The sequence below is a fragment of the Gopherus flavomarginatus genome, chromosome 1, assembly GCF_025201925.1.
Source record: "Gopherus flavomarginatus isolate rGopFla2 chromosome 1, rGopFla2.mat.asm, whole genome shotgun sequence".
In the NCBI taxonomy this organism is placed as follows: domain Eukaryota; kingdom Metazoa; phylum Chordata; order Testudines; family Testudinidae; genus Gopherus; species Gopherus flavomarginatus.
In genome coordinates, this window is record NC_066617.1 from 124,862,705 (window position 1) to 124,878,864 (window position 16,160).

The 16,160-nt window shown below is 40.1% G+C and overlaps 1 protein-coding gene across 2 annotated transcripts in view; it reads left to right on the forward strand.

Moving 5' to 3' along the window:
- PDE3A (phosphodiesterase 3A) overlaps positions 1–16,160 on the forward strand; it is a 371,124-nt gene that overhangs the window by 323,570 nt on the left and 31,394 nt on the right. For both annotated transcript variants that reach the window (XM_050968214.1, XM_050968222.1), the window contains 5 exons: positions 1,018–1,133; positions 5,691–5,898; positions 8,859–8,944; positions 11,433–11,602; positions 12,848–12,985. In XM_050968214.1, the coding sequence (XP_050824171.1) occupies positions 1,018–1,133; positions 5,691–5,898; positions 8,859–8,944; positions 11,433–11,602; positions 12,848–12,985 (718 nt within the window). The remainder of the gene's footprint in view (positions 1–1,017; positions 1,134–5,690; positions 5,899–8,858; positions 8,945–11,432; positions 11,603–12,847; positions 12,986–16,160) is intronic.

Sequence of the window (16,160 nt, forward strand, 5' to 3'; positions counted from 1 at the left end):
GGATTAGAGGGCAAAGGCCTGATGGATACATGCCCTCATTGTAGAAGAACACACTGAGACATCTGCGTAAGCAGGTGGCATGTGGCGGTTCCTTTATTAAGTTACAGTGATAAATGCAGCTTTCCACCTTACAGAATCATCTGGCATCAGGACACAAGAGATACAGAAGTGTCAAGACTGCCTTTCTCATTTTCCCTTTTGTTTTTTTTCTTTTTTGTGGTGCTTTTCAATGATTTTCTCTTAGATCAGTGAGCAGATATCAACAAGTAGCTTTCCAAGGGTCTCTTAGTAGGGATTTTTTTTTCAAAAGCTGTATGTGATGTATCTGAAAGGTGCTGGATTGAAAGCCTTAGAAACTAGAGGTCTCTATTTATCCACAAAGCAGACACACCACAAGTAGCAGTACTGCAAGCTTCCCCACAGTGTGATTCAATCCTGCTGTGGAAGCTGCATCACTACAGGTTACATTAAGTGGCACCCTTGTTGGCAATCTGAGGAGAAAAATCCAATGGGACTGATTTTCATGGACGCCAAGGCCCTTTTATACTGTTTCAGGTATGTAAAGAGACCTTAACAAGGTGTAAATTTAATTGAAGCCCACTTTTAAACTGTTTCCACACCATCAGCACAGCATAAAGGAATTTTAGTATAAATTAAATGAAAAGGCCTGGACTCTGAAGTCACTCCTAGTGGCAGTCTCACCAGCACTAAAGCATAGTTAGGTAAATTGGAAAGCCAGCTTGGAAGACTCTTACTTGTACCAGTGTTGTAACTGTGTTTGGCTTAAATCGAAGACTTAAATGTCTGGAGTTGTCAGTCCAGCACCTTTCACAATACTGAATTCACTAAAAATAATAATTGAAACAGTTGATAACGCAGCTCTCCATAGTAGAGTTTTTTGTTCTTACGTGTGGAGTGCTGTGATGATTAGCCTCTCTCAGAACTCTGTCACCAAGACTTTTGCAGGCAGCAATGCTTGTGTAATAATAGTGTGTGTTTGTACTCTTGATCTTACAGCACTGACCCTTGGAACAGCTCAATTCTGATGGCCATCACAAAAAATAGGTCCTTCTCAGCCTCCTATGCGATGTCTGCAACAAACCATCTGAATTCCAAAAGGCAAAGCCGACAAGGTGAACAGCTATTTCTGGTTTGATGTTTATTATTTAGCCAAGCTTGCTTTCTCTAAAGCTGCAGTGTACTCTCGGAACTCTGGTGATTGACACACATGCAGCATCTTTTGCTTTCCGTCTACTCTTTCTCGTCACCCACGTTCCCATAAATTAGACTTCAGTTATTTCCATCGTTTAAAAACACAGTGATCTAAAATGCTACAGCTTATAGTAGTGTTGCTGTAGTGTTTTGACCTTTCCATTATAAAAGTTGTTGGTTTCTGTTCTATTACTTCAGTGATCTATGTGCTAAATTCTTCCTTCAGTTACCTCTAGGCAATCTCATTGATTCCAGTAGGATTGAAGACTAATTGTATCTCGTAATATACTCGTTAAACTGACTATCTGTATATTTTCCATTGTCTTCTTCCAGTTTGCCCGGTTATAATAAAGCATAGAATTTGTCTTTGTGGGAGATAGGCATAGGCAGCTAATTGTCCTTATCATACAATTAAATCCAAATGACAAGACCATTTTAACCTATATGCCTTTCCGTCTGTCATGGAAAAAGTCTAAAAGGGCTTTATTGATGGTCAGATCAAATCAAATGCACATCTGCCAATTTGTGAAGCACAGTTCTTAGACAAGGTTTCAAAAAAAGTTACCAGTAACCAATGAATAAAAGGATTCAACTAGTTTCAAAAGGTTTTTTTTTTTAAAAAAAGAATAAACCTAGAAATTCTTTTTCTGACATTGTAGTGACAGGTGATGTTACATAACATCTTCACTCAGTACTGAGAGACTTCCAGATAATGTTTTAGCCAGAAAAAAAAATAGGGAAGATAACTGATGATAACATTTACAATAGAACAGTTTTTTTGAACTCATCAATGGTCTATAGATGGCTATCTTACCTGACTTGTATTGGAGTCCAGGAGAATGTTTCTCTGTGCTCTCAAGCACCAAATAAAGATTGTTACCATGGCTTTTCTTGCTAAATCAGCACCTTTGAGCTGAAATTTTCAAAAGCAGCCATTGATTTTGGTGCTCATTTTGAAACAACTTGGGGCTGTTTTTCAGAAGTGCTGAAAATCCACTGATCAAAGTGAAGTATTTGGGACCTGTCTTCCTGGCCTAATGTTGGGCCCCAAGGAATCCAAAATTAGAGACCATTTTGAAAATATATCTGCATGTTTATTAGATCACCGTCTGCCATGTTTGCTAGAAGAAATTGTTTTTCAACTTCAAGCCTGGAGCAAACTTCGATAACTCCCCTGAGATGGGTGACATCTCGGCCTATTGAAGTCAATAGGAGTTTTACCATCAATAGAGTCAGGATTTCACCCATATGATTAAAGGAAGTTTATAATGGAAATGCTGGCATGATCCTGACCCTACTGTCTAGAAAAATCTGCCACAAATATAAAATCCACACACAATTTAAAGCTGTAGGAGATTTGTGCCTCTTTATCTTTCTTATTTCTCTTCCATCTATCCCCTGCTTATAAAAATTTATAAGCAAAATTTATAAACAAACATTTTCCCATTCTGAAAGAGGAAAATATTTTCATTTTAGAATGATTCTCTTCATTGCTTTTTTTGTAACTCTTTCACTGCTGTTTTTTTCACTGCACCTGTTATGCTGTTTTTGTCCTATTAACCTTCCACTGATATCTCTAGAACAGTGTTTCCCAAACTTGGGACGCCGCTTGTGTAGGGAAAGCCCCTGGCAGACTGGGCAGGTTTGTTTACCTGCCGCATCCGCAGGTCCAGCCGATTGCAGCTCCCAGTGGCCATGGTTTGCTGTTCCAGGCCAATGGGAGCTGCTGGAAGCGGCGCGGGCCGAGGGACTTACTGACCGCCGCTTCCAGCAGCCCCCATTGACCTGCAGCAGTGAACCGCAGCTAGTGGGAGCTGCAATCGGCCGACCTGCGGATGTGGCAGGTAAACAAACCTGCCCGGCCCGCCAGGGGCTTTCCCTGTACAAGAGGCATCCCAAGTTTGGGAAACACTGCTCTAGAATGTTATGGCATGCTTGGTACAAGACTATGTTACAGCAGCATAGCAGATGCATTCTGGGTAGAAGTAAAATATCTAAAAAATTTGGCAGCCACCCAGCTGTCAGGTTAATTACATATCTGAATGCAATGCAGTGATATTGCTTACATACAACGCAGGATTTCTAACTGAATTTGTTTAATGCAGAGCTATTTGCTTCACTTCTTTGAGAGGAGCAGCAAGCAAGGGATATGGCCCTTTGGATAAAATGCAAAGCCAAGATCCTTCACCCCTAAGAGCATGAAAGATCCTGGCACTTTTTGCAAGAGTTAGGGGTGTTTAGCTCTGCTGCTGTGGCCCAACTGCAGTTTAGCTAATTACAGACTACATACTGCTTGCTGAAAATTTCCTTTGCAGCATTGGATGCAGACTTCTGCTTTACTTCCTGACCTAGGCTGTTATATAGCCGCTTTGCGCTACTATGTCATTCCTCAGAGGCAAAGAGATTTCTGTGTAGACCGCATGTATACAATATATTAAGAACCTGAGTGCCCTCTGGGCAGAGAAGTGCTCAGATACCACAGTGATGAGTTAGAAGTGGAAGTAGATAGGTATCACAATAACAGAATAGCAGTTATAAACAAAGGTATAACACTAAGATGAGAACCTAAGAGATTAAAATAACAGAGATGTAATTTTGAGCTCCCTAGAGAAGAAATGTGCTTCTACCCTGGTACAGAGAAAAATAGTGGTATCTCAAATATTATTGTGTGATAACTGACAGCAAATTTTGACTTTTGAATGGTCATCATTAAAAAAGATTCAGTATTTTTACTCCTTTAAAGTGATAGAGGACATCAAAAAGACATATTGAGGATATGTGGATTTCTAGAAAGATGCAAACATCAAAAGCCTTTACTATTATGGTTAATGCTTCATAATCTTAAATCAGAATTATTTCCTAATTCAGAGATGACTGTTTTACCAAAAATATGTTTATGTAGTTTGGCACAACACAAACATTCAAACAAGTAAAAATAACATTTTCTGTAGACCTGAAAATAAACATGATAAAAAACTGAGTGGTTGAGCATGACAAATATGGCTTAGTAGATCTGAAAGCACGACATTCCCTGTAACCTCAGGTACAATTTCCAGCCAGGTTGACTCAGCCCTTCACCTTTCTAAAATACACACGTTTATGTCCTTGCAGTTTATTGCTTATGAGTCTTTTGTATGAGACTTTAAGGTCTTTTCTGCTATGGGTGCATCATGAAGAGTAAGGGTTTACCCCAATGGTCTTGGCTCAGAATGTCTCCATGCCCCCTTGTAATGGGGGAGTGAGTGTAGTATTGCAGTGCTTTTCTTGCTTCTGGCTCCCCCTGCTGGCTGACCATGGTGGGTCTTGCATGCCTTGGCCCTCCAGCCAAATCGCAAAGTCCGAATGAACCCATTCCAGGGTTTACACCACTCTGCCTGGGTTTACACCACTCTGCCTATGACAGGTAGGGAAACCTGGGCCCACCCACTATGCTGAGTTCCAGACCAGGGATCATATAAATAGCATCTACACACTGCTCGATTCCAGTTTGTTGCTGCTTCTTCCATGGGTCTTCCCTATTGGGCCTCTTTTAGCTTCACCCTTATCTCAGGGTTAACATTCTTAGGTCCTCTCTCTCCCTGCAAATCCAGCTTAAGCAAATCAGCCAGGAACTGACCTGATAAGGCCCTGCATCTCCTTTTATCTGAGTCTGCTGGGCTCTGATTGGCTGCTTCCTTAAAGTCTCTCTAGATAGGCCTAGAGGACCCATCTTCACTGCTTCTTTCAGGTTACTTTGCTGCTTCTTGGGGTGCGGTGTAGGGGGACCACAGGGCCAACTGTTGGGAGTCACACAGGCCACATAAACCCTGTCACATCACATCTGTGCACTGGTTTGGGTGCTGCACTTCATCCCAGAGGTGCTTGCCTCTGCGCTACAACTGAGGCAACTATATCTCGGTGCTTGAGCATGTGTCTTCTCTAGTTTCTAAAAATGTTGGAATCCTTTAAGATGAAAGGATAATATGTTATCCTTATTTTAAAATATTACTGTTTGGCTTATCACTTACCTACTCATACGTAGAACTCTGGGTTCATTACGAAGGCAGGTAAGCATTTTTGTCTCTACTTTATAGATGGGGAAATTGAAACACAAAGATATTAAGTGGTTTGCCCAGAATCAGACAATGTGTGCAGAACCTGGAATAAAACCCAAGTTTCCTGACTCCCAGTCTGTTGCCATATACTCTGGACCATGCTGCCTCCCCTTATTTTCCTACTGTGTTCTTTCATTTGTGTATACTGCTTGTATGCCCTTACGAAAGGGGAATATACCCTAAACATGTAAAGCTAGTAGTTGGCATAGCTCTATTGAAGTCAATGAAGTTTTTCTGATTTATGCTAACAGAGTCCTGACCCTGTGTGGAGACTTTTTTTTGTGTTGCTCTGTGTATTTTGGAAGTAATTCTCTCTGCATACAGTGAATTGATATATCTGTATATTGACTTTTTTTAATTGAAAAAACTGTTTTCTCTTGCTAGGTATCCCACCTCTCACATCCCCATGCCATTCACCTATTCAGGGAACCCCAGCCACCAGTCCCACTGGCAAAACCTCTTCTGTGCAATTTCCAGACCCTACTGACACTGACACCAAGCAGACCTTGAAACCACACAAGGTTTTAACTTCTACTCAGAGCGCACCAGACCTTTCGGAGCAGATTATGGGCCCCCCTGTTATCTGTAGCAGGTAAGATGTTAATTTGATACACATCTGCATGTTTTTCCCTTTTTCTTGCCCATACTCTTGATTTACTTCAGCACAGTAGATTGATATAATTTTTCCCACATTGAAGCAGTTCACTGTACGCCAGTAATGGTTTAGTTCAATGCTACACAGTATTTTTAAAGTTCAAAACAATTTACTGCAATTAAAAGCTTTTACTTATGTTGAGTATGTAGTCTGATTTATAGACAATTGATCTGTGATTTTCTTTTATCTAAATTTTCATGTTAATGAATTGTGTTTTTCATGCCACACTCTAGTCACAATAACACACGCTTCGGGGTCATGTTCCAGGTTTTCAATATACAAACCTTATTTAAGAGATAACAGTCAGCCACCTAGGATTTTGAAAAGTACAGACCAAAGATCCACAGTGGGTCAATTTTTCTGATGCTGGCAAAAGCTTAAATGTTTCGGATAAATTATTGTACTTGAAATTCAAATGGACTGTCCATCCTCCTCTCCCCTGTCCCAGGTACATTTTATAGTTGTGCCCAATGTATTGCTGCCACACTAGCTCTTTGCCTTTAGCATTTTCAAAATGCACAGTTTCTACTACGTTACACAGTACCTGTAACTAGCACAATACTAGATATAATTAAACTAAAGTCTGCATTGCTGTGGGCTTGGCCTCAAGATGGACTGAATGGATTATATCCTTCCAGAGGTAGAGACAAATACACAGAATAGTAATGGTAGTTAATAGTTTAAAGACGCAATTGCAATGAAGATGTCCGTTGCTACTGCCAAATATTACAAAACAATGTAGTAATACCATACTTTAAGTGCTGCTTAGTTACTCTAGGAGAACACAGCTTCTAATTTGGACAGTCATCACCTGGAAGTACTGTTGTTTCATATCTCCAAAAAGACTTAGTTAAAGTGAAACATGAATAATGGACTCAGCAATGTGTGTCCAATGCAACACTGTGAGAAATTTCAGTATCATGGTGTGAAGTGTGTCAACCCTGTTGGAGATTGGCATGAATACAGTCAAGTTCATCACATTGCTAGTTTTGATCTCAGCAGTTACATTTTTGTGACCTGGGGTCAATGAGAAGAGAACACTCTACAATAGGGGTCTCTTTCACTTGAGATAATGTTGGATTAGATGCTAGAAAGTGTTGAGGTGCTAGCTCAGTGCCAGGGGTTTAGTTCATTTATTTCTCGAAAATCATTAGTGTTTTTTCTGACTAACTTATTCACATGACTTTAGATGAGTGCTATTTTTATTGTCTGTTGATGGAGTTTGCTGTGTGTGGAGTTAAGTGAGGACACTCAAAGCTGAAGCTGCGAGTAGTTGCTGTGATAAGTAACTACATTGTTGGCATTTAGCAACCTTACCTGGTTTTTGAAACAAAACATTTAGGTTTTGGAATAAACATATAGTTAAACTCAACTAGTACCCTAGCCAAAAATATCAGTGTGGTCAACGCAAATATAAATGCCATCCATTAAAATACTAATAATAAATATAATCATTACTGAGAACACTGTTGCAGAATCATCAGTAACAATAACAGTTTACTTGTTACTGGTATACAGATGTCACTTCTGCAGATACAAGCTGAACCTCTAGCACATAAATAGTGTACCCACTGCTTACATAAATATAATATAGAACAAAACAGCTAAGGGAGACAGATTGGGTTATCCCAAAAGAAAATGTCACTTGGAGTTGGTTGCATCAGTAGTAGTAATAAATTTTCTCAAGCCTGGATATTCAGAGTCTAAGCTACTATGTGTTCGTTGTATATGAGGTAAAAACAGTGAAGAAAAGAGTACATAATTATACATTAAACGCTAACAAAAAACTTACAAGAGTTAGTAGCCCTGCTCTCTCACACTGACCAGCACTTATAAGGCTGCTGCTCATTGGAAACTGGATCCACAGTCAGATGAAGTCAATGAGAAGACTTCCCTTGTCTTCAGTGTGCTCCAGGCCCAGATTAGTGGCATATATTCAGCACTTGGTTTTAGTTCTGCTTGTCTTATACTCTACACCTGAGTGAAGTGAATCAGGCTAGTTGGCAATAAAACCGTCCAACCAGCTTTCCTAAATGCTGTAGCATCACAAATCAATAAGTCATTTAACGTCATCCACATTGTCCAATTTTGAGGCCCTCGTTATTTGGACGTTTACCTAATTTGAATTTGATAAGCACTTTTAAGTGAGCTAAAACCGATAACGTACATAGAATCTCTGGTTTTTTAAATTAGGGCTTGTCTACACTTACTGTGGATCGATGCTGCGGCGATCGATCCACAGTGGGTCGATTTAGTGGGTCTACACTTTTGCAATCATTAAAAGATTTCCTTTGCCTCCAAGGGCTTTGGATCAGGCTCCAGGTTTCCTACAGACTGTCTTCAGTGTGCTCACTTTTGCCTTCCTTTGCACTCTGTTTTCACTTGATATCCCTGAATTCAGTGCTTAATTTGTGCCAGGGCTGACCCCGACACCTTTAAGATTGACAGTTCGTAGCCCCTGCATCTTGGTGCTTGCCATGTCAGTTATGTATGTAAAAAAAATTGCTTTTAATAGTGTAATTGTGTTATATTCTCAATTTGCTCTTTTGTACTCGTAAACTTAGAAAATAATAAACATATTTTAAAAAATCATATTGGGATGAGATTCACAGATATGATGTGCCTCCTATGCACCACACTGGCAATTCAAGCAGCTCTAAACCCAGCTTAGCTGGCTGGTTAAGCCGTGTTTATGGCTGCCTTTTGCAATACTGGCACCCAACAAAAAAATCAGAGCATTCCTGTGAATTTGTCCTTTGACTGCGCAGAGGACTGTAGATTATATGGTAGGGCATAATCCTGTACTAGCAGCAAGGATCAAGAAATGGTCTAGATGGCTTTTTCTCTGTAATTTACATGATTCTTTAATGTTCATGTTCTTTGATATTGTGTTCCAGCTGTGGCAGACCGTATAGCCAAATAGGTTCTGGCACTGGACCGCTGGACAGAGGTGATGGAACAACACATGGCCTGACCAGAACAGGTAATTTTCTGGTTGTAAAATCAAAAAAGTTGTTCCTCTAAAATGTGGTTGTTGAGGGAGTGTGTAGACACACCTGTCTTTTTTTTTTTTTTTTTTTTTTTTTTTAAATACAGCAATAGTACATAGGTGAGATCACAGGAATCATGTTTGTATTTCCTTTCCTTTGGAACAGTAACAGTCCTAGGCCAAGACCACCCCCTTAAGACATTCTCCATGCAACGGATGGTTGTGAGTATCTGGAGGTGTCAACTGTTATTTCAGCAGCCTCCTCAAGTCCAGGGATCTGCAACAGAGAAGAGGGTGGGTGGAGATATATTCCTGGCCCCACCAATTCTGTGGGCAGAAGGGTTAATGCAGCATAGGCCATATTCATGTTACCACGGAGACCCTTCTGTGCCAGGAAATCCCTTTCAAGGCATGGTGATTCTGGCAGGCTGGCTCCACTGAAGCCACGTTACAGCTATGTCTGCACCACTGTGTAGGATATGTGTAGGATATGTATAGCTACGCACCTCAGTGAAAAGCAGGCTGTGTCCACACTGCATTATGTAGCTACATGTGTCTGTGAAAGGCTCTGGCACGAGGGAGGCAGTGGGGAAAGGCTCTGAGAGCTCCCCCCGCTACGGCCTTTCACTGTGGCAAGGAAAGGCTCTGGCAGAGAGGAAGCAGCACGGAAAGGCTCAGCAGCAGGGAACTGCCAGAGCATTTTCCTGTTGCTGGAGTATTTCCATGTGGCAGGGAAAGGCTCCTGAAGCGAGAAAATGCTCCAGAAACAGGGAGCTGCCAGAACCTTTCCCCACTGCAGGAACATTTCACTTCTGAAGTAGCAGTGTAGATGTGAGAGTCACTGCTTGGGCATGTAGAGGGTCGTGTTGGGTATATATCCAGGTATATATACCCACAGGGTTCAGGCATGTCTTTATTCTACTCATCTCAGCAATGTCTTATTGTCTACACTGCTATTTATGCCCATCTAGGGGGGCATATAGTTCATGTACTGTACATGCTGCTGAAAGGAGTGTGCAGTGTAGAGGTGAGTTAGGGATGGGTACAGGCATGTGTCTGGCCTGGGAACTGGACACGCAGCCTCCACAATTTTATAACTGTGAGAGTAATTAACCGTTGGAACCATTTATCTAGGGTTGTGGTGGATTCTACATCACTGACAATTTTTAAATCAAGAGTGGGTGTTTTTCTACAAGATCTATTCTAGGAATACTTTGGGGAAGTTCTATGGCCTGTGTTGTACAGGAGGTCAGTCTAGATCAAGGGTTCTCAAACTGGGGGTTGGGACCCCTCAGGGGGTCACAAGTTTATTACAGGGGGGAGGGTTTGCAAGCTGTCAGCCTCCACCCCAAACCCTGCTTTGCCTTCAGCATTTATAATGGTGTTAAATATATAAAAAAGGTGTTTTTAATTTATAAGGGGGAGGTCACACTCAGAGGCTTGCTATGTGAATGGGGTCACCAGTACAAAAGTTTGAGAACCACCGGATTAGATGATCACAAAGGTCCCTTCTGGCCTTGAAACCTATGAATATAGCAAAAGTTAATGCCTCGGTAAGGTAATTGTATGTTGATTTCCTCTCCATATTAGATATCCAGAAGCTGCACATTATGTAGCGTTTATTGTGTGAGTGTTTACTCGAAAATTTTAAGTGTAAGTGAATTAGTAACATATAGACCCTGGAAGTTGCTTTTCAGGCTGTTTATCACATCATTGTACGTGGTAATGTTGTTTTGAAGGATACAGACAACTCAGCAGTATTTTATTCTATCGGTTTTTGTTTTTACAAGAGTTGGGATAAAATAGGCTTTTGGAAATCCTGTAACGTTTTCTATCCAGAAAAATATTATTTCTAAAATTTTAATACTTTCTTCCATTGCAGACTTTTCTATCAGCCACTGTTCTATCTATCAGCTTCATTTCCCCATCTAATTTACACATCGAACTGTAACTCTTGCTCAGGATCTAGGAAGTAGAATATCTGTATATTTATGTCTAGTCACGAAGCTAAATTCAGCCTTCAGCTGTAGGTGCTTGGGGTTTTCAGTAACTTCAGGGAGAGCCATATTCATCCCAGGGCAGCACTTAGTCCATATACTGTAAAAATAATTGTGTATATTAAAAAATATACCATGTGTGGCACAAAGTATTTATAAAGAGGAATCTGAATAAGCTCTGCATTAACTCAGTTTTAGAGGGTTAAAAATATGCAATAAATGTAGTCTCACTCTGTCACCTAATTTGACCCATCCTAATGTTAGTCCTCAGGGTTTTCTCATTCTTCATTCTGTGGTCCCAGTTTTCAGACCCTGCAGGGGTACCTCTTTCAGTGCAGTTAAGTAGACTGTCAGATTTCAGCCCTAGCCAAGCAGCACGTATATATATGAGAATCAGAGAACATGTTGGTATTACTCAGATGGTCAGAGAGAATGCCTTTTAGTTGGGTCTTACAGTTCTCAAAACAGTCCAATTTGCATTGTAGATGATCCAGCTCAAGCCACCTCTGACTATGAAACCAACAACAGTGACAGCAGCGATATTGTACAAAATGACGACGAGACGGATTGCTCTAAAGACCCAATGCGGAAGGGATCTGTCTGCAGAACGTACGCGCCTGAGACTATCATGTTGCACCCTTTAATACCATCCGAGGTATTGCTCGCAATTGTTCACAATTGCTTTAAATAATGCTTTCATACTTTATTCTAATGCACCTCAAGACACTGAGGAAAGAATGATGCAGTCTAAAGACCCTGAACAAGACTTTCAAAAATAATTGCATAAATTAGGGTCATGTCCACATTTATGTATCTTTTAATAGGTGATCTGATTTTCTAAAGCACTAAGCACCCATTCAAATCAGTGGGAGCTGTTGAGTGCTTAGCATTTTTGAAAATTAAGCCACCTATTTTGATACCTAAATATTAATTTAGGATTCTAGCTTTAAGCACACATTTTTGAAAATTTTGCTTGTCGGGTATGGAAATAATCTTGTGTATGTTACCAGTACAATGTGCACAGTCTTTCTGATTAGCCATGTAAACACTTTAATGACCTAGTAAACTTTGTAACCTTGTTTAGCATATACAGTGGTCACCATTAAAAAATTAACATATGCCAAAGGGTACTACAAAATTATTATAGTTATTTCCTGTACTAAATGTAGGGAAAGATATTTGGTTTTAATGTTTAATCAACATTTTAAAGCCCCTTAAATCTGTGCAATTAGACTAAAAAACTCTCACAAGGACAACATTTCTAGCAATCTCTGCTTCTGGTCAGAGCTGGATATGCCAGGAGAAGAGATTTTTCTGGAGGTTTTTGGCTTCTTTTGTTTCCACTTCCAGTCATTACTTGAAAATGAAGAGCTGTGAGAGAGTAAAGAAGTGGGAGGCAGGGAAAAGGTGAGACTTCTTTCAGATTTCAAAAAAGGTTTCTTTTCAGTGTGTGTCTCTGAGTGGAACAAGGGAGGGGTTCTTATTTTATTATCTCTGAATGTTACTTTCACATATCTATTGACTGTCAGACTAGCTTGGAATTTGTTGTCTGAATCCTTTTGTTAGTCTCTAGCAGTGCACAATATGGAAATAACAAATGAATATGTTTTCTTCTGCCCAATGCAAGTTTTACAATAAAAGTGAATGACCTCTCTGCAGCTGTAATAATCAGACACTGATCTTTCATTTCCAGGATTACCTATCAATTCCAGCTTAACAAAAATTATAAAGTAGAAGGGCTGAATGAAGATATGGTGGAAATAAGCGTATTCAATGAGATGGCACCTGCTTACGCCAGTGGTTAATTTTGGCCCTTGATTTATAGCGCTTTTACCTCTTTAGTTTGACTTTTCATAAGTCTGTGATCTATCAGAATTCTCTCTTCTGATTCTTGGTGCAGGACAAACCGATCCTTGCCCCAGAGCCTCTTGTCATGGACAACTTGGACTCCCTTATGGATCAGCTAAACAATTGGAACTTTCCAATCTTTGATTTGGTGGAAAAAATAGGAAGGAAATGTGGTCGAATCCTCAGCCAGGTAAGAAGCATGTTTTGTATAGGCAGGTTGGATGTGCAGTCCCAGTGTGCTGTGTGTGCATAGACTGATACAGAGTAAAATAGAGCTTTAAAAATGTGATGGGCCCTGTAAGTTACAGCAGCACAGGAACTGGGAAATCCTGCCATAAAGTTCCATTATAGCAGCAGCTGACCTAATTCCACAAGGTCTCCTTCTACTTCCTTCTCCCCCAATCTGGTCTCTTAAAAGAATTGTAAATGCATACTGGCCCACTGTACCTTCAACTATGACTCGAAAAGCTGCTGCTGCTGCCACTACTATCTTCAGGTTGCTGTCTTGTGGGATTTTGCATTGAGTCTATCACATGAGGCCACAAAGAGGCAGCTGACCGAAAAGAGTAGGTGTGGTCTTCTCTTACATTGCAAATCCTAGTCAAGCCGTACATGAGACCAAGATTCATGGAAAAAATCTGGTCCTACTGTCTTGCCCCTGTACCTCACTTTTAAAGAGTCAACATGTTGGCAGTAAATACTTCTACTCCACCTAACAAAGATCTGAATCACGTGGTGATAACCTGCTAAGGTTCCTTTTTAACTGCCAACTTTTCATTTGTTCCTTAAAGTAGAATGAAGATGCTGACACAACCTTTATTTACACAGTACAATTGACACCTCTATAATCATCACCACTTTCTTGGCCAGGCTTTCTTCTCTGTCGTTCACCTCTTGATGGCACAGAGACAAACTGGCCACTTTCTCTTGTAGTGGGATAATGGTTTAGTCAGCAGGGGAAGTGTATAATGTATATTCATGACGCAACCCCAAAAACAAACTGGGTTTCCACTGATAGATTATCTCTTTACAAAGTAGTATGTGCGTGAGGCTACTGGAAAGGAGTGACTGTGTTAATCAAGTTTAACAGTCTCACATTATACATGCAGAGGTTAAGGTGCTAACCAGTCCTCAGTTTAACAAGCTCCAATTAATGCTAAATCAAGTCCAGGTCCCTTGGTTGTTGATGATTATTCAGCTGCATATGGCTAATTCAAAAGCCAACCAGGAAAGATGATTAATTAAATTCAGAGTGACATTAGGATTTGCTCTGTGAGCTATTTCCTTGTCAGCAACCCCAGCCTGTACTTCAACATGTAACAGCTGTGCAAAACCAGCTTGCCAATATTCTGGGTTCCTTCTAGGGTAAGAGAAAAGCCTGTGCTCTGTATTGGTGATCATTTAGAAGGTCCTATAATTAACAGAATAGAGGGAGTAGAATTTTGATTCTATATCTTCTTGGTATGTGTTACAACAATAAGGCCAATACATAGGCACTCTTGCTTTTCACTATAAATTATTGCTATTTTTCTGTCTGTTTATACGTAAACATTTTCTCCAAGAAACACCCAACAACTGGGATGTAAACAAAATCTTTTGGTTGTGCATATGTATCTGTATAGCACTACTTATCAGAGAGAGTGTGTGAAATGACCCACTTCCCCCAGCTGTTTTCCCCTGTTGTCCCCACTTCTCAGTAATCACTACCCTCCCCCACTGCCATTTTTGTTTTTCCGCCTTCTGCTTCTACCCGCAGACCTTGAGTGTTCAGAAAACCTGCTTGAAGATGTCATCACTGTCCACACCATGAGTGAATGTCACCTGCCAAAGCCCAAATAGTGGAGCATGGTGAGGGGCAAAGATGCAAAATGAGGGATATGAAAAAATCAATCTGAGGTGCTTCAAAAACTTGGAATTAATTTATTTAGTATAAACAACAGTTGTATCCTCAACTTCAGGCTTCAACATTTCTGATATCAATAATTTACATTGACATTAATGTAAATAGGATAACCCAAGACCAGAGTGGCACAAGATTAAATTTGGGTTTAAAAATGAAGATGTCCCCCACTAACAAGAAAGCGAGGTGACTGAATGAAATGAGCAATTTATTTTTAAAACCGGGGAACAGGTTGACTTTCTGATGTGTAATTTATATCACAGTATGTCTTTAAAGTGGAATGAACAAAGGCAAATAAACGCATCAGTGATTTATTCTCTACTTTCCACAATTAAATAGTCTCATCTTTGAAAAAAAAAATAGAAAGAAAGGAAATTAACAAGAGGAATTAACTATGCATGCCCCACAATCCAAAATTTATGAGGTGGAACAAAGAGGAGTTGACATGTTCCCCCAGGCGGGTGTTTGGCTTAGAAAGCAAATGCTGGCCTAGCATTTTTAAGGCTACTTGAGATGTCTCTTTCTTATTTGTGGAATGTTAAATTGGTTTAGCCACTATATAAAAAAGACCCCACACAACTCTAACGATAAAAGCATTCTTGCTAAGTACAATGGAATGCACTTAAATGCAGCACAGGCATACCTGTAAACAAAGGGATAAAAAGACCTTCACAGAAAAAAATCTCACTTCAGAATGGAACAGCAAAACTCTCCAACTGAAATTGCAGCTTCCCAACAAGCCACGGAGCTACATAATGCCTTAATTTATGCTTATTGCTCTTCTAATCGTATTTCCTGTAGGGAAGAAACCAGTTTGCTTTAGAAAGGAAGGTGGATAGGTGAGCTTGGAAAAAAATGTATAGCTTGAAGTGGAAGCATCTCTCCTTTGACCATTACCAAACTGCAAGTGGATTAAAATGATGGGTCAGGGTTCAGATTTTAGGAAAATCTACAGAGTCAAGGTTCTGAAAGCATTGTAGCACCTGCCTGTTGGCCAAATTTTTGCATAAGTACTTTTTCGGTTTCCTGTATCATCTTGTCTCGGATTTATTTAGTCTTGATGCTGATGGGAACTTAGGCTTCTACGTTCCTGTACAGGGGAATGTATTTATTTAGCTGTACACAGCATGCACAGCTACTGTTGGGGTGGGCACTATCCATGTGCCTGTAATAAGTAGTACATAGAAGATGGTTATACTGAGCAACATGTGAATAATGAGTTCCCTCTTTGAAAGAAACGTCCATTAAAAATCATTTCACTGGAAGCATTTTTGTTTTTGTTTTAACAGATGCCAGAAGCATTAGATTTATAAATTATGCATTTAAGCACTACGTTTTTCATAGACGGGAGGAAAAAAGGCAGAAGGGAGGGGAGAGGGAAGTAACACCACTTGCCAAACAAAGGGCATGTATTGAAATTTATTTATTCCTAAGAATAAAAAGTGTACTGAGCACATTGGCAGTA